Source organism: Martes martes, assembly GCF_963455335.1.
Source record: "Martes martes genome assembly, chromosome: 10".
In the NCBI taxonomy this organism is placed as follows: Eukaryota; Metazoa; Chordata; class Mammalia; order Carnivora; family Mustelidae; genus Martes; species Martes martes.
Window position 1 is genome coordinate 2,530,212 of NC_137898.1, and position 18,457 is coordinate 2,548,668.

The 18,457-nt window shown below is 60.5% G+C and overlaps 1 protein-coding gene across 4 annotated transcripts in view; it reads right to left on the bottom strand.

Annotated features, from left to right (window-relative positions):
- The window catches only part of NADSYN1 (NAD synthetase 1), a 34,059-nt gene extending 15,672 nt beyond the window's left edge, over window positions 1–18,387 (bottom strand). Inside the window, exons 1-10 of one of the 4 annotated variants that reach the window (XM_080817653.1) lie at window positions 18,256–18,303; window positions 16,502–16,562; window positions 14,249–14,973; window positions 13,721–13,837; window positions 12,097–12,150; window positions 11,613–11,702; window positions 6,505–6,556; window positions 3,549–3,637; window positions 3,315–3,432; window positions 2,548–2,679 (exon numbers count right to left, since the gene is read on the bottom strand). In XM_080817653.1, coding sequence (XP_080673779.1) covers window positions 2,548–2,679; window positions 3,315–3,432; window positions 3,549–3,637; window positions 6,505–6,556; window positions 11,613–11,702; window positions 12,097–12,150; window positions 13,721–13,722 — 537 coding nt within the window. In that variant the 5' untranslated portion in view covers window positions 13,723–13,837; window positions 14,249–14,973; window positions 16,502–16,562; window positions 18,256–18,303. Of the gene's footprint in view, window positions 1–2,547; window positions 2,680–3,314; window positions 3,433–3,548; window positions 3,638–6,504; window positions 6,557–11,612; window positions 11,703–12,096; window positions 12,151–13,720; window positions 13,838–14,248; window positions 14,974–16,501; window positions 16,563–18,255 lie in introns of all 4 variants that reach the window. The other 3 variants (XM_080817655.1, XM_080817652.1, XM_080817654.1) reach the window with 3 other exon arrangements.
- Window positions 18,388–18,457: the final 70 nt, after the last annotated feature.

The following is an 18,457-nucleotide window of genomic DNA, read 5'->3' on the forward strand; positions in this document are numbered from 1 at the left end:
AGGACGGCGGGGAGCTGGACCAGAGCCCCGGCGAGCCACGCGCGGGGCCTGGAGGTGCTGCCTGTGTGATCGTGGTGACGTGTCCCTGGCCTCAAACCCAGATGAGACAAGAGTGTTAAGAATACAAAAATATTGGGGCACCTGGGTGGCTCAGTGGGTTAAGGCCTCTGCCTTCGGCTCAGGTCATGATCTCAGGGTCCTGGGATCGAGCCCCGCATCGGGCTCTCTGCTCAGTGGGGAGCCTACTTCTCTCCCGGCCTCTCTGCCTGCTTGTGATCTCTGTCTGTCAAATAAATAAATAAAATCTTTAAAAAAAAAAAGTTAAAAAAAATACAAAAATACCACAAAATAGAAAAAGAATAAAATTTCAAAAAACAGCTAAAAAAAAAAGATTTTGATTCATTTATGTCTTTCTTTATGAAAAACACCTCCTAGTCAAATTGCATCACTGGAACATGGTCACTGCACAGAAGCCGGGGCAGCGAGAGCCAGTCCTGCGTGCCGCATGACACGGGGGGCTGTGGCCCCCCCACACTCGTGTGAACGGGGCTGTGGGCAGCTGCTGTCGTCAACACCAGGCCTGACCCCAGCTGGACACACCCACAGAGAGAAAGAGAAAATGGAGCGCATGTGTCCTTTGGTCCCCCTGTCATTTCCCAAAGTGATGGGCCACCAAAGCCACCGGGATCTCCACAGGACAGAGCCAAGGGAAGTGTGAGGCCACAGAAAACAGAGGCCAGATGATGTGAACGTTTTCGTGAGAAGCAGCCTCCAGTCCACCTTCCCCAGGACGGGTCAGCGTCCACCGAAACGCCTGAGGGAGGCGTCCAAGGAGCTAGCCAGCCCGCGAGGTTCAGAAGAGCCTGAGAAGCGCGTCCTGGGGAGGGGTCAGCAGCTCTGCCGCTCTGTGCGATGGCCCTGTGTGCCACTCAATTTTTTCTGATCATTTTAGTGGATCACGGAGGAAGTGGCAGGACTGCACGGCCTTTGGTCCGAGGACCGCAATGCCCTCTCTCCCTGCACACTTGAACAGAATCAGAGAATTCCAGCCCGAGAGCCCCCTTGGGGAGACAGGAGGCAACGGCCCTCGGGTTCTTGTGTGTTTACGAATCAGCTGGGCGTGTGCTTAAAACACAGGTCCCCAGGGTCCAACCGTGAGGCCTGGCTGAGGCTCAGAGCCCGCAGGGACCCGCACACCTGGTGTTCCTGGTGCCGGTGACCCCCCGGGCGCTGCCAGTCAGTCCCGGGTCAGGTGCCCGCGGCTCTGATGTGCGGCCCAGCGTGTTGGCCACGTTGACCTGGCCTGAAGACAGCTGGGCATGCCGGTGGGACAGAAGAAGACGCGCTGCCTTCTGTGAGAACTTGACCTTCCTGCCAAACCCTCCCGTCTCCATTGTGACTGATGCAGACACCTGCAGGCCTCTGGGGGCAGTGTCACACAGCAAGCGCGGCCCGAGGGTCAGCTGGGAGGCAGGGAGCATCCCTGCTGCCGAACTCCGGCCCTGCACCGGCCAGGAGGCGTCGTGGGGTCGCCGGCTCCGCTCTGAAGCCCAGAGCGGTTTTATAAGCACGGCCCTGCCGGCGACCCCAGCAAGGCCGCGGAGGTACCAGACATCACCTCCCCGATGCGAGCCCCAGCAGGGCTGCGGCAGTTTCCGCTGTGAGCTCACACGCGCTGCCGCCCCCGCCTCTGAATCAGTGTCTGCCCCCCCCCCGCCCCCGTCCCCACAGGTAGGCAGGCAGGTGGCTTCCGAGTGAAGATGGCAGGCGCCGTGGGAGGGCCCGCCGGGAACCCGGGGCTGACGATCCGGGCCTGCGGCGGGACCCGCACTTGTGTCTGTTTCTGGCAATAATAGCCATTTCCTTTTGTTTTGAATTTAAAAGCAAAAAACCAAAACCAAAAGCAAGAGCAAACAATTCTCCACAAGGACCTTCTCTCAGCCGCCTCCACTGCGAAGGACATTCACGTCCAACGTGGCCGGACGGGCTAGCGGGACAGACGGCGCCCAGACCCACGTCCTCTGGAGGAGGGCGAGTGTCCACCAGCTCCGTATGGGCCCACTTGGCTCGCCCCTCCCTGGTCCCTGTGTCCCCGGACTGCGGTGACGCCCCTCTGAGCGCACCCACGGCTCCCGTGCAGACACGCCCGCCCACGGCCGGCTGGCTGCGTCCACTGAGACCACACAGCCCCACGGTGACAGGACCCCTGGAGGAGCATCGGGGCTCCCAGGACGTGGGGGCAGGGGGACACGGGGGCCGGATGGCATCGGGCCTACAGCTAGCACAGACACAAGCGTACCTGGCCATGTGGGGAACAGTGAGCGGGTCTCAAGCTCCCCGCCGAGCTCCCCTGTGCTCCGCTCCTGAGACGCGGGACCTGCCAACGACCCCCCTCGCTGTGGGGACCAGGGCCGACGCCTGCTTATTCCCGTGGAGGCTCCGGTTCCACATCCTCCCAGGGGCCCCAGGGTTCCCGCTCTGCTGTCAGCACAGCTGCCTCCCTGCCCCAGTGCGGTCACCCCCAGGGACACACACGAGCTTGCTTACCACGTCGTCCAGGGAGAACTGGGACCCCTGTGCGAAAATGCAGCCGTTCATGGCGATCAGGGCGCAGCCGTCATAGTAGAGCCGGTCCCCGTCACAGCCCTTCTGGTTGGCCAGCAAGTAGATCCCACCATTCTGGAGGACACGCGCAGCAGTGGGACCTCACCTCCCCGTCCTCAGCCCTCCCGCCACGCCACAGAGAGCACCCCTGCAGGGAAACCGCACGCACGTCGTGGGCCCTTCCAACGCCCGTCACCACCCCCGGCCCCCAGCCCCCCAGCGCCCTCACATGACCGGAGGAGGTGGGAGTCCAGGGAAGACAAACCCCACACGGCAAAGCCGACACCCGAAGCTGGCTTCGCTGACCCCAAGCCTATCCCGTGACTGTGCCCTGCTGCCCAGCGAGAGAGGCCACCTCGAGGGCACTCCCCGTGCTCTGGCTCGGCGCCAACGAGCCCGCGGCACTCCTGCAGCCAGCGTCGCGACCCTGGGGACAGGTCCGGATGCTGCGGAGTGAGCCTGCGGCCGCTGGACGCCACGAGCCGGGTGTCCTGGCAGCGCCTGCCTCCCTGCTTGCTGGAGTTCAACGAGGTCTGACGGGTGGGGCCCCGGGAGAGCAGTCCGCGCACAGCTGCCGAGCCCTGGCTGTAACCACGGGCACTGGCACCCGCCGTGCAGGCCTTGTCTGCCTGGGCTCCGGGGGCTCAGGCATGGGGGACGCAGCACCGGCCCACAGTGAGCACACCCCGGCATCGCGGCCTAGTGCCTACCTTGGCGGTGGCCATGGTCACCAGATCAACCCTGGTGTGGGCTTTGCGCAGCACGTGGTGGCTGCCCGAGGCGTTGGTGAAGATCTCCACGCCATCCAGGCCCATGTCCACGTGTGGGCTGCGGGCAGAGGCGGTTGACAGGAAGAGACGGGCTGGACGCCCGCCCCGCCCCCCCCAGCCCGAAGGTCTCCAGGCCACACCGCCAGGGCTGCCACGTGCGGGGCCGGGCCTGACCTGCGGGGTGTCCAGAGCTCCTCACAGATCTCGCTCCCGATGCAGGTGTCCCAGGTGGCCAGCACTGCGTCTCCAAAGGGCACGGTCTCCTGCAGCCGGAGGACAGGGCCCATGAGACCCCTTGGCCGTGTCCCGTCTGGGCTGTGTCCTGACCTCACCGCCCTTTTCCTCCCCGTCCCAGTGTGCAGCAGTCCCAGCCCAGGCGGCCTGGCACCAGTGGGCATCTCACTAGCTGGGGGCTGAGCCCTTCGTGGCCACAGGGCTCACTTGTCACTCTGCACTTGAAGCTTCCGTTGGCACAAATCCTCACAGTCATCCTCGTTATTAAGAATAAAGGGTCTCATTTAGCAAGGGCCACTCTACGCCAGCCGTGGCACCATGCACCTTTCTGCATCACCCACGCTCTCGCCGGTCTGACTCGGTGGTCCCACCCCTGTGCCCAGAAGGACCCGAGGGTCATTCAAGAAGCCTGAGAAAGATCGCCCAGAGCCCAAGGGGCAGGGCCGGAGGGCCAGTGTGTCCGTCACCAAGAACCACATTCACCAGCCACGCATGGCAGGAGCTCCCCAGGAAGGCGCAGAGCCTCCCCTGGGCTACCAGATGGGGGCATGGAGGTCCTGAGCCCCCCACATGCTGACTGGTCATGCCGACGCCACCGCTACATGCCGACATGGGTCCCACTTGGCTACCACCCGTAATCCCAAAGTTACAGAAGAGGTGTTACTTTGTTCAGCCAAGAAATGATCCCGAGGCCTGGAGCACATCCTAGAACACCTGGCCGGGCTCCTTGATCTGTGTGTGCGTGTGTGTGTGTGTGTGTGTGTGAGAGAGAGAGAGAGAGAGAGAGAGAGAGTTCAACACCCATACTGCCCACGGCAAGAGTCACAGTGTAAACCTGGCCCTTTCTTCTCTGATGCCTCATGCCACGGACAAGGTCACTATTCACTGTGGCTGTGAGGACAGCCCTCACCCAGGACCCCTGCTGGCGGCCGTGGGACCACTGTGCCCCTGCACGACGGCTGCGTGGCAAACGTGAGCACGTGGACACAGCTGGAATCCGCACCCCATGGTGAGAAGGCCAGGCTCAGAGCGACAGCTGGTGAACCACGTATCCAAAGCCGGGCTCACGGACCGCCCCTCCTCCGGGGGCCTGCACTGTCCACGGAGAGCAGGTCCTGGGCAGTCCTCACCCCGTTCCTGGACATGTCCCTCAACCTTAACCCACAGTTACTGAAGCCAATTCATGGAACCACCTTCAAGCATCTACCCCCCAAATCCTTCCAATGGCAGACTCTGCCCCATGTCAGCCCCGTGTGTCTCCCCTGGGATGGATTTTAGGATATACCATGATCCCATAAGAATGAAATGGGGAGCATCCCACTGTCCAGATTGTAGTAGACACGTCTGTTTCAGACACAGACACACGGAAACACGCAAACACCCACAGAGTCTGCTCTGGGTCACCATGACTTTAGAACGTGCTCACTGCCGCAGTTCGGGGTCAAAGGAGTGTCCAGGTCACTTGGGAGGTGACCAGACCTGCCCTAACCTCAACCATGCTCGTCCCTGCCTGTCCGTGCAGAAGGCACTGAGCCCAAGCCGGCCCCTAGAAGGGCCTCGCTCAGGAATCAAAGCCCGTGCCAGAGGCGTAGTCCGGCTCCCGGGTGGAGGTAACCTCCATCCGGGATCCAGGGCGGCCACTGTCCTCCAGGGACAAGGCAGAGGAAGCCACTGATGGCGAAGAGGCCAGCGGAGGCGGAACCTCGTGGGAATAGGGGAGAGGGACCCCGCTCTGGCTCAAGTCCGTCCCTGAGATCCCGACGAATCCCGGCCAAGCCGTCCGCTGGAGGGAGTCCGTGAACGGCCATGAGCCACCTGGAGTGTAGTCATCGGGGTACAGAGAACTCAGTGTTATAAGCTAAACTGTGCCTGTTGGAGCGCTGAACCCGCCCCCCGCGCTTCAGAACCTGACCGTATCTGGAGCGGGGGCCTTGGAGGACGTGGTTAAGGTAACATGAGGTCACCGGGGTGGCCCTGATCCAGGGTGACCGGGGTCCTCATAGGAAGAAGGAATCAGGACACAGACGTGCACGAGGGACGACGCCGTGAGGACCCAGGGAGAGCATGGCCGTCCACACACAAGGAGAGAGGCCTCGGGAGGACGCGCCCTGCCTACCCCTGCCTCCCGGGCATTGGCCTCCAGGGCCGAGAGGCAAGCATCTCTCATTCAGCACCGTCCCCTCCATCTATGGTGCTGTCTTATGGCAGCCGGAGCCAAGTGATAGCCCTGGCAAGCAGAATGGGACCGCAGGCAGAACCCTGAGAAGGCAGGGCCCCCCGCAGCACCCTCTGTGTCCTGGCTTCCGACCACCTCTGGGAAGTGGACAGAACAGGGTTCCAGCCATCACCCCAGCCGCTTCCCATAGGAAGAGGGTGGACGCAGCCCCCGGATCAGATCGGACGATCCCAGCTCGGAAGGCCAGGCCGGCCAGGTCCAAGAGACACGACAGATGCCAGATGCTGGGTCGTCACACACTGAACAGGCAGCCTCGTAAAGTCTTCCTTGAGTTTTGCAACTAGAACCCTCCTTCCCCAACCCCAGACTTGGCTGCTTCGGTGGTCCCTTGACCCAAGCAGCAGCCCCAGCAAGAAGGAGCCCACTGAGGTGGGGTGGGGACCCCTCCCCCAGCTCCCCTGGCACCCCAGCTCCCCTGGTACCCCGGCAGGTGAGCCAGAGGAGAGGGGGAGGCACAAACGGGCAGAGCATCACTGACGTAAGAGAAAGGAGGTGCCCAGCACCCCCGGGGCTCCAGCCTCCTGGCTCGTACAGTAATCTCTCCCCATGTTTGGTTTTGTTCCTCCACCCATCAGGGCGGGTTAGGGTCCTGGCCCACGTGGTGCGCGTTAGCCTAGAACAGGGACATCTGGCTGGAAAATGAGATCTAGTCACACTCACCTGCTTCGTCACGTCCTGTATCATCCGGGGGAGAAAATACTCCTCTGTCTGCCTGGGGAGGGAAGCACCACAGACCTGAGGACGAGCATCTCAGGAAGCAAGACGACAGCATCCCAGCGTGAGCAAACACCTGCCCGGACCTTCGAACCCACGGCTCAGCAGAGAGCTGTCAGCTGCGCACGCGCCTTAACCGTCCCCGTCGGGGGAAGAGAAGCATGTAGGGTGAACAGAGGAAACTCTGGTGCGTTTTCCTTATGGACACCACGGTGCCCGGGGGCTCCGACCGACTCGGCTTCCCTGCACCTTGTGGTCCAGCACTACTGAGACACATGTCACGGCCATTCTCTGCAGAGCCGTCACGCTCCCCCCGGGAGAAATCCAGCTGGACGTCCTGATCGGTCTCTGAGCCCAGAACAGCACACCGCAGCAGCCCACACGACTGCGAACCCGTGTCATCACCGAGAAGACGGAACGGTCTCCCAGCGGGACGAGACGGACAGTCTAACACAGAACGTGGGTGAGAGGCCTCCCCAGGGGCTATGCGGAGAGCTGGAATGCAAAAAATAGTTCACAGATCCAACCCCAAATGGGCTGTTACAAGACATACCACAAAGACACGGAATTATGTATATTTCTTTTTTCTGAGAATTCACAAGAACCTTCTGGGATGACGGCAGCAGCTTTTACTTAAGTAAATCGTAACACTGGGAAACTGGAGGGTGCTGCCTTCTATCCCGCGCTAAGGATGGGGACAGGGACACGCGACCCTGCTGACCTCTGAGACGCCCTGCCGTCCCACAGCGAGCTCTCTATCCACCACGGGCAAGTCTGATGATGGCGATGTCACTGCGTCAAAACGCTCATTAAAGGGAAGAGTCGCCCCACCCCCAGGTTTGCCCCTTCCCCTCCTTCCCCGCCACCCCCACCAGGACCCACTGAGGACGAGACCAAAGCAAACCACCGGGAGGCGGTATACGGTCACCGCCACGCTCAGTCTCTGCTCCCAGGCCAGCGATCACCTTGTATCTCGTGGGTGAAACTCGCCGGGCTTCATCCAGAGCAGACATCACGAGTACAGGCCTTGCACTGCAGCCTGTCCTCCAGAGCCCGGCTCAGGCTGGCCCGACCTCCTCCCACAGACCCCACACCTGACTCCTCTGCACGGCCTATGCCCTTCTCTGGCTGGACACCCTTTCCTCCCAGCCAACACCCTCTGGAAAAACCTAGTTGCGGACTCCTGCCAAGAAACCCGTTTTGGTCATGCCGCCATAAGCCTTCTCTGCCCCGAGCAGCTACAGAGCCCCGTGACGCCTGCCTCACCGCGCTTAAATCTGGGGGCGCAACCGAGAACATAACGGAAACGAGCTGCAAAAAAAAAAAAAAAAATCTGCTGCTCAAAACGAGCTGCAGATTCTCAAATTCTCTGCGGTCAAGAACTGGATTATTTTTTCCTATTTTCTCAGGCCTGAAGCTGTCACGCGGTCATCACTATGGTAGGGACACAGGGACGTGCCCAATCATCGAGACCATTTTGGCACTGCACCCAGGGGTAAAAACCTCCGTCGTTTCAATGGTGCTGAAGAGTGAGCGGCGGCTGTAGCTCGGTGTCTGCTGCGACCCCGCCACGGGCATCATCACGCGAGCGCCTGTCTGTGTTGGGGTTGATTCCACGTTAAAACCTGTTAAACCCCTAGGGCCTGCCGGGGCCTACTTAGCCAAAGTGACTCCATGTTGCCTAGGTAGACATTTTGTTGTTTAATAAATGCCTCAACAGTTATTGGTATCAGTTCCAGGTAACCGCTACTAAAACACACAGGGAGGAGACATCCAATCCGCAAAGCCACATATGGAGAGGTCTGCGTTGCGCCCTATATAACCAGCCTGTGAGACCAAGGGGGGTCGCTCTCTTCGGAAGCGGCCCTGGCCGGTCAGTCTGACGTCCAATGCTTGGCATAGAATAAGGCTTTGCTTAACTTTCACTTTGTCTCAGTCTTGTCCTTTGATAACGGACCCAACAGTCTGAAGGAGCCACCGCGAGACCCGCACGTCCACACGACAGGGACACATGACACCAGACTCCCAGGAAATCCAGAGACAACACGCCCCAGGAACAGACCTCAGAGTAGAGATGATCAGGCGGCGGAAGAAGACAGGAGAGCCTGTGCGCGATGAAAAGGGTCTGAAAAACTGGGACCTGCACAGATGTGAAGCACAGTCTCCCGCCGGGCACAGCACAGAGGATGGGGTTAGAGGAATGAGCCCCGAGAGAAAATACAGGTACGGGGACGGAGAGCGGACCGAAGACCCAGACTCGTGGTACCCGACAGCGAAGGCAACAGAACGAAAGCATCCGAGAGCGGGAAATAGAAAATGTTCCCCAGATCACAGCCCCGACAGCAGGGGGCCGGGGGGCTCAGTGGGTGAAGCGTCTGCTTTGGCTCAGGTCATGGTCTCAGGGCCCTGGGATCGAGTCCCACATCAGGCTCTCTGCTTAGTGGGGAGCCTGCTTGCCCCCTGCCCATCCCCAGCTCGTGCTCTCTCACTCTCTCTCAAATGAACAAATAATCAAATGAACAAATAAATCTTTAAAAAAAATTAAAGTCCCGACGGTCATGTCAACACTGCTGGGTGCACACGGGGAGGGCAGGAGGGGCCCGACAGCTGGAAGCTCAGCCCTCGAGGCACGGCTGTGCCGACAGCTGTGCGCCCTGCCGGCTGCCGGCCGGTGCACCTGCTCCCGGCCTCGACGTGCCTCACACGGTCCCCGCTGTCCCCAGCCTGCGGTTCCCTGTGGGCGTCCTGCCTCATCCCCGCGAGGTGCCCACAGGTTCACAGCACGGGGTGGGGGGGCTGCCCCCCAACCAGGCCATGCCCAATGCTTCTGCAAAGTCGCCCTTGGTCTGGCGCCCTTGCCGGGACGTGGTGCGTCCCAACTTTCTAATTTTACCGCTCAGGGGGCGCAGAGAGAACCCTCAAGGTGCCGCCGGCTCACATCGGCCGGAGTTCTCGCACCTCTGGCATCGGCTCGCCTGTCCGTCGCTTCTGTCAAATTTCTCCATTGTTCTTTGTACCTTTAGTTGCCCGTTGGAGTTTCTCGGATTGAGAACTTTTTCCGTTTTTTATTGATTCAGGAGTCCCTGATACACCCTGAGCAGCAACCTTCGGGCATTCGGCAAATACTGCTGGGTCCCCACCCCCCGCCGGCGCCCTTCTCAGAGCTAAGGAAACCACGAGGACAGGGACAGGCCACGCTGACACCGGCCACACGCTGCGCTCAGCGCCTCACACGCCGACTCGCGTCAGCCCCACAACCACAGCCCTGCGGGGTCACCACCGTGACGGGCCCCAAGGTGCACAGAGGTCGGGTCGCTTTCCTGGCCCCAAGTGGCCCAGCCAAGTGGCAGAGGCGGGGTTCGACCTCCCACCGCCAGAGACGCCTGCTCTGTAAGAGCCGCACACAAGCCCTCCGTGCGGCTCGGATCCAAAAAGGGGCTTCACCAAAGCAAGCTCGAGACGACGAGAAAGCGCCCTCGGAAGACGGCCACGCGTGGATTCCAGCAGAGATGGACGGAATCTTCTGGAATGTGGGAAATCAGAGCTAAGACCACCAGAGAAGATGGCCCAGGAAATCGGATCCCCAATCAAGACACGTTCCAGAAACAGAACCCGGAATGGAAACTCGCCCAGAAAGGACGACCTTTCCCGAAGCCAAGGGTCACGGGCCACAGAGGGCCTCACACAAGGGCCCAAAGACCCACACCAAGGCCCATAGAAGAAAACATTAAAAGATCAAAGACAACGAGAAGCTTCTCCACCGGCCCTGGAGAGAAATAAATAACCACGTGGAGCCAAGAAAACTCGGAGTAGCGGCAGGCTTCTCCCCAGCGAGGGCACAAGCCAGACAATCCTTCAAGGGACACATTTAAAACTATGCCAAAAAGTTATGTTTAACCTAGGGTTTTTTTAAATTCTGCAAAACTATTCATCACACATAAGAGCCCAATAAAGACATCTGCAGGCAGGCAAGGTATCAGAAACCCCCCTCAGTGATCCTTGCTTAGAAAGTTGGAATTTACCGTGGGAAATGGGCTCGGTCTTCCCAGCACTGAGCTGGCCCTAAAGATGTTTTTATGTTAATGGTGTCAGTGGGAAAGGCCCGCTGGTTGCCGGGGGCCAACCCAGGAATTGGAGCTTTCGGACCCACCTCCAGGACTGGGGAGGGACCACTGGCTGGGGGTGGACTTCCATGGCCAAAGGCCAATGATTCCATCAATCATGCCTTGTCACGAAGCCTCCAGAACACCACGGAGAACAAGGAGGTTCGGGGAGCTCTCGGGTTGGCGACTGCGTGGAGATCTGGGGAGAGCGGTGCACCCCCAGACCCAGCCCCGTGCATCTCTCCCACCTGGCTGTCCTGATCACATCCTCTTAGAGCAAATCATGGTCCAGAAGTCAACCCCAGGAGGGGTGGTGGGAACCTCTGGAACCTACTAGAAGCCACGTGCCTACAAATGAGCAACGCTTCAGAGACAGTGACACGTGGGTCGGCCCAGGACAGGGAGGAGAAGTCCCCCAGAGCTGTGCGGGGGGTGTATGCCAAAAATACACAAAACCCCAAAGTCTTCCTACATAAGACTATGGAGCATTCGAAGATACGTCACTGGAAGTTCGGCCTGCAGCAGCAGCAGCGCCCCGGCGAGAACACTGGCGGGGGGGGGGGTCTCTCAGCCCGGGGGTGACCGCGCCCCCCAGGGCACACCTGGCAAAGTCAGGAGACATCCGAGGCTGTCACAAACGGACTGCCTGTGGGGGAGGCCGGGGCTGCTGCCACACCGTGCGCCGTGCAAAGGACAGCCCGAAGCCTCGGGCTGGGACCCCCAGACACCAGATGCTCGAGGGGCCACGGTCGATGAGCTTTCTGTACTAAACCAGCCATTCTGTAACCAGCAGCCTCAAGAGTGTTGTGCCCAAAATGGCAGGAACGTGCCCCAGGTCCTCACGCACCTCCCCCAGGATGCGGACTGCGGCTCTGCCCAGGGAAGACATGACACGAGCATCCACGGAGTGGCCACGACCTGCGCGTCCCTGCTCGGGGCACCAGGACTCACCGGCTCCGGGACCACGGGGTGAACCAGCGCAGCTCCCGGTAGTTGCCCTCATTGGCCAAGGCCATTTTGGGTCTGATGAGCAGGATCTTCCTGCGGGCAGGAGAAGAGGACGGCTCCTGAGATGAACGTCTGGCAGCAAGGGGCGGCCCGCGGGTTTGCCCTCCCCCGACAATGGACGAGGACCGAGTCGGCAAGACCCAGCAGGTGCTGTGCGGGCAGCTGAAGTCCAGTGTCTGCCGGGGAAACAGGCGCACCACCCTCCCTCGAACAACTTCCAGCCAGCGGCCCCACCCCACGGTCTCTCTCCTCATACCCGAAGGGTCTACGGTGGGCAGAGACCAGAAGCAGTGACATTAAGGACCGGGCGTTTCTGGAAGCGGCTGCCCAGCACACGGCTCCCACGGACCGTGCGGTGCCAGGGACCACCCGGTTCCCGGGGGCATGCCCGGGGCAGCAGAGCCTGGGGGAGGCGGCTGCCACTTACCCATTGAGAAATATCACCCTGCAGTTGTAGCGGACATTTTTGTGCATGACAGGCCTGTGGAGGGAGGGGACAGACGGGTGTCTGTGAACAGTAAAACCCCCCGTCCGCTTCCGTACGAAGCGTCCTCGGGCCTGGGAGGGAGGCACGAGGCTCCGCGGCGGCTTCTGCAGGGGGCGCCTCTTCTAACGGAGCGCAGTCATTCCCTCTCCGACTCTCCCTCTCTCCTGGAACGTTCTCAGACCTTCCACGGGCTGCCCCCCCACCTGCACACAGCCCTATCACCGTGTCACCTCTCCGTCCCCGACTGGCCTCAGGCACCAGCCCCTGTGCCTTCCCGGCTCTCCTTCAGCACACCTCCTGGCCTGCGGCCTGTGCCCCTTCCAGGAGGCGGGCCTTCTAGGGGCCGGGGGTGCTGAGCACACGTGTCCCCGCTCTGCCTGGACCCGTCCCACAGACATGGCACTTCCAGTCCCCCCCCCCCCCGACCGTGTCCTCCCCCTCCGCAGGAAGCCATGTGCTCTGCTAGGGCAGAGCTGGGCAGGCACCAAGGACGTCAGAATATAATTATTGTTGTGTTCAGAAGCTTATAGGCCCAGATAAATGCTGGATCTGAAAAGAAGATATCTTTATAAATATGATTGTTAGCGTTTTAAGAATAAAAAGTAGAAAAATAAAAATAGGATTATGGGGCGCCTGGGTGGCTTAGTCCATTGAGTGTCTGGCACTTGATTTCGGTCTGGGTCATGATCTCAGGCCCCACATTCGACTCCCTGCTTCTCTCCCACTCCCTCTGCCCCCTCCCTGCTCTCTCCCTCAAATAAATAAATAAATCTTTAAAAAAATAGGATTATAGACTCCAAGCCCACAGAAGAAAACGGAGCACAGGAGAGCTACCAAAGACAAGGGCAAACCAGGGGGAGACAACAGGACCAGAGCAGGACCGAGCCCCGTGAGGGCTGAATCAGGGCATGCAGGAACGTCCAGGTCTTAATTTCTGGAGCCTGTGAACTGACCACCTTACATAGCGAGAGGGGCTTTGCAGACGTGATGACTAAGCTACAGACCCTGAGATGGGGAGACTATCCCGGACTACCTGGGGCCGCGCAATAAAGTCACCAAGTCCTTACAGGAGGGAGGAGGGGATCAGAGCAGGAGCTGTGAGCAAGGGAGCAGAGACGCAGGGGACCACCACATACCCGAGTGAATACACCTGTGTCTCTGGACCCCGCCCCCTACATACCCGCACCGTATACACCTGCACCTATGGAACCATGGGGTCCGCGCACCGGCGTGGAGTGACGTGGCATCATCCCAGAACTTACCATTAAGTGAAGAAAGTGCCATGTGTGTCTGCGTGCGACAGGGAGAACGCTGTGCCCCACCGCGCACCGTGCGCTCCCACACGCACAGAAGCTTCTGGGGGAACCTGCAAAACTGCTTCCTAGAGCTGCCTCCGAGGGGGACTTAGGGGTCTACAGGCTGGGGAGGGAACAAAACCCACTTTCAACAGAAGGCCTTTTGTACCTGGCATGTGCTGACTCCACACCCTCCTGTAGGAGAGCTCGCACCCTGAACCTTTCTTATTTGCTGAGTCTGCCTGCCCGACGCTCGCGTTGGCACTTACATTCCCACGTCACAGATGATATCCCGAGTGACCGGAGATTCCAGAAGGGCAGCCAGGACTTGGAGCGAATGCAAGAGGGTGTCCGACTCGTAATAATGATCCCAACACCCGTAGCCACTGCAGAGGAAGGGAGCAGGCGGGTGAGCCCGGAGATGCCCCAGGGGAGGGGAGGAGGGGGGCAGGGGAGCCCGGGAGACACTGAGGGGGGCAGCAGGGGCCCACAGGCCATCGGGGTCAGACGTGCGGGAGTGCAGCCCAAGACTGCACTCTCTAACCCGAGCTAGGATCATTGCCACAACAGAGGATGTGTTTCCCCAGAAATGAAGAAACCTGTGGCCCCAGGCTCTTTCTTCTAGCTTTAAATTACAGTGAGAAATTCTCACTTGTGTCCACATGTCTACCTTCGGGTTTGTTTGTTTTTTTTAAACTCTTAATGTAGCCAAAATCACACGGATCTACAGAGCCGGACCCACAGGAACACGCTCCCCAGGCAAGGGGCATCGTTAACCTCCTCCCATTACCACTCACGGAGCGACTCCTAGCTCCGGCTGTAGGTCATGCTGGTAGCAGGCCGGATGGCGTCCCCGAGACGGCGTCCCCCAGAAACCTGCGTCCCCCTCCTACCCTCCAGAGCCCGTGAACATGACCGCACTTGGGGGAAGGGTCTCTACGGAGCTAATTAAGGATCTAGGAGGAGAGGAGCCTGAATGACTTGGGCAGGTCTGAATCCAACAGCAGGAGGACACGACATGGAGAGGAGGGCACCCCGGAGAGGAGGGCACCCTGGAGAGGAGGGCACGGGAAGGCGGAGACGGGAGGCATGTGGCCGCAGGACAAGGGACTGGGAGTGACAGCTGGACGAGACTGGACGGGCCCTCCCCTGGAGCTTCTGGAGGAAGCAGGGCCCCGTCAACACCCTGATTTGGGGATTCTGGCCTCCAGAACCAGCTGCTTGAAGTCACCCAGCCTGTGGGACTGTGTTTCTAGCAGCCCCAGGAAACTCAGAGCTCCAGGACGCCATGAAACGTGAAGACGGGCTTGCGGGCCGTCTCCTGGCCCGTGTGTGCTGGGAACAAAGCAGAGAGCGCTGGTAAACTACTTTCAGATCTTCAAGAACATTTCCTTCCTCCTGTGCAGCGGCCTGGGAGCGACGTCGCAGGTGCCGAGCAAAGCTTGTGCAGGCGGACGCAGACCTCCACAAACGGGCATTTGCATGTTTAACGTCTAGAAGGCCGGCCTCTCGGCCTTGGGTTCTGAGAAGGAAAGTCCAGGTTCTCAGAGGAAAATGAGATCAAGAAGACGCCCCCAGAAGGGCTCAAGACCCGTGCTGGCCTTTCCCCTCCTGGACAGAGTCCTGTTCCGGGGGTCTCGTGCCCTAGTGGCTCCCGCGCCACATGGGATGCCGAACGGTAACTCACGCCGAACGTGCAGCCATCAGCGGGCCCCTTGCCCCTTGGGCTGTCCAACAGCTGGAGGGGCATTTTGTAACAGGGGCTGTAAGTGCCACCCGCCCAGTTTAGGGAGCAATCTTCCATCCGCAAAGTCTACCAAATTGGCCCGAAGAACAGACAGCCTTTCTGGCAAAGGACCTCTAGGTCCACAAGCCAGCCTGTGTCAGTGGCACTGGCCCGTCATTGTCCTTCCAAGTGCCACTTTTGGGGCGGGAGCTGGAGCCCTGACCAGCAGGAGCAGGAAGTGGGCGTGTTCTGTGAACAGGCTTGGCTCACCTCTTGCCCCAGCTTCCTCTCTGCAAACTGTTGCAAATAATAAAGGGGGGCCTGCTCAGCGGGCTAAAAATGACACAATACAACTATACCGTCCTGGCATCCCGTAGCTAAAATCCTCCATCTTTTAAAATGACAGGTCCAGATTTGGGGGCCAGGCGTGGGGAGACCACAGGACAAAGAAAGGGGCAAGGCCCTAACCCGGAAGTGTTGGGGCCACGATAACTCTGGGGGACTGGGCTACTGAGGGCAGCCCTGCAGTGGGAAGGACAGACGAAATATACAGACACAGCCAGGACCCCGGGGGTAGAGGTCACATAGACACACCAGGACCCCAGGGCCCGAGGCGTGTCTCGAAGACCACGTTAAGTGGGGGTACAAATGCCTTGGCGACGATGGGACACACAGCCCGAGCTGAAGCCGGGATGCCAAGCACAGAAGTCCAGCTCACGAGGAGAAGGACAGGAGTGGCCTTAAGGACAGATACAAAGACACAGGCCAAGAAACGCTTTCTGTTTACACGAAGCCCAGAAACCGAGGTGGGGACATGGCCCGCGAGGGGGGACTTCTGATCCCACGAATGGCCAGGACTTGCACACGTGGGAACCCAGAGGGCTGCTGACATCTGTCACAAAACCACCGTAGTTCGTAAGACACTTAAACGCGACCACCGCTTGCTTATTTCTGAATAAGGGACAAGGAGGAACCGGCTTCCCGATCGCTGCGAGAAGGCAGAGCGGAAATGACCACTCACACTCGCTTGTGGAGAGATGCCGAGACCAGGGAGTGACGTGCTTACGGCCACACGTGAAAGGGAGGGCCCGGGGAAGGGTGGTGGGCTCGGCCATCAGCCCGGCTGCCGGGTCTCCGTGCCTCTAGTGACCCGACACGGGACTCCAGGCGACCAGCAGGCCCACTCGCCAGCTTCCGGCGCCCCTCAGCAGCCCGCACGGCCGCACCTCTCTGTGCCCACCCACCTCCGCCGCGTTTCCACCACAGGGAGCTGACGCCGACCCCTCCGCCTCCCTGCCCTGTGGGGTCTGTGCTCGGCTCTCACCATATCTCCAGTTCCGGTCCCAGCCTGTATCTTGCTCCTCTCCGTTTGGCAATTTCAACACCTGAGAAAGAGAGAGAGAGAAAAGCAGTTTCAGGACTTACACCGCGGTCGGAGGCAGATGAAACCTGCGGCATCAGGTGGGATAAGAAACCAGACCAGGAACCGGAGCGCTCAGCGATCTCCCGGACCCCGCCCCACGCGGCCAAGGAGCGGCTGTCCCACAGAGCCTGCTTCCACCGGCAGCAAACAAGACACAGGGCCTGCAGGACTGACCCTTAGCATGGGGGAGGAGGAGGAAACCACACCCCGGGTCGCTCATTAACGGGCCGGTGTGGAAGACGGAGCGCCGTGAGAGGGCGGGATTCGAAGGACGGCAGCCTACAGCGGCACCAGCACTGGGCACCAGCAGCTCTGGTTTGGGACAGCGGGCCCAGTGCCCACCTGCCGGGGAAAGGCCACCGGAACAGAGACTCAGCTCCGGCCACTGACTGCCTGGCTCTAACTAACGACTGCTCTGCGCTCGATGAGATGAAAGCAGGTTGAGGTTGAAGGTCGAGGGCACGTTGCTGAAAAGATGCCCTCGTGTGCACCTCCTGTTCTTACTGCTCTTGGCAAACCCTCTTGCAAGGAGTGGCTCTGAGCACTCCCAGGCTCCCAGGCTCGCCCCTTACTCGCTCCCCCCAGGCACCAGACACAGGCACAGCACTCCCTCCTGTCTTGAAGGCCGACTTGCTTCAAGCTCACGTGCTCCTCGCTTGCTGACCTAAGTGCCTGGATCTGCCGCAGAGCCAACCTGCTCTCCTTGAGATCGTCAGACCACTGGCCTCCCAGGGTGAGGGACCTGGCTCTCCCAGATGATGCGCCCTGACCGCATTCGAGAACAGCTCAGGGGGCTGGGGGATGCCAGTGAGTGCATTCAGGGTCACAGCCACATCCGACTGCCGCCTGGGCACCTGCTCCTCCCGCACACAGCCCCCCTCCCTCTTCCAGAACCTTCCCCTTTGAAACCCTCGGGCTCCCCCTGGACAGGGGTTAGATGGCCTTTGACACGTTAGTCCACCGTCTTCCCAGACTGCCTGGTTCCTGAATAAAGCAACTTTCTCCTTAATCCACCCCCATCACCGGTTGCTCGAGTGTGGACGGCAAGCTGCGGGGCCGGAGTTGGGAACCAGTTCTCTGGTTACAAAACCATGTTTCCTGGGACACTTCTTCACAACGTCCTCGCTGGTGGTTGGCCACGCTCTCCCCTTAAATGCCTCTAAACATGGGCAACTCAGCACCTCTCAGGCAGCTGGGCCCTAGCTGAGCCACACTCGACCCCAGAGGTATGAGGACAGGTAAGCCTCAGCCTTTCATCGCGTCTCTGCCTCGGCAGCCAGGCCTTCCCTACCAGGCGTGTACACCAAGGGTCCCCCAGGCCCGGTAAGCCACCCCCAATTCAGGAGCGGCCCGCGAGGGGGGCGGTCATTATGCATCATCTCCTCTGCCCTCAGGTGGGCTGCGACCTTCCAAAGAGCAGGGAGGGACGTGTGTGCATCACAGGCAAGCAGGGGCCGGCCTGGACCTCGGCCCGCCCCCACCCCGTCACCCCACCACCCCGCCCCACCCCGTCCCTCCGCTCCCCCAGCACCTGTGCCCGCCGCACCCCGTCCCCCCTCGCACCTGTCCCGCCTCGGACCCCGGCTCCCCGCTACCCGGGACCACCCCCCGCCCCCGTCCTCCCACTCCCCCCACCCCGCCGCCCCCAGACTCACTCTTTAAAATCCTCTGCAAATTGCCCTCGAAGTCCAGGGCCCATTGGTTGAGCGCGCAGGTGGCCACGGTCACCTTCCGGCCCATCCTGAGCGCAGCGGCTCTTCCGGGTCGCCCCGCGGATCCTGCCGGCCGTGGACAGCCCAGCCGCGGCGACGGGCCCCGCCCACGCCCCGCCCACGCCCCGCCCCGCCCGCCTGCGGA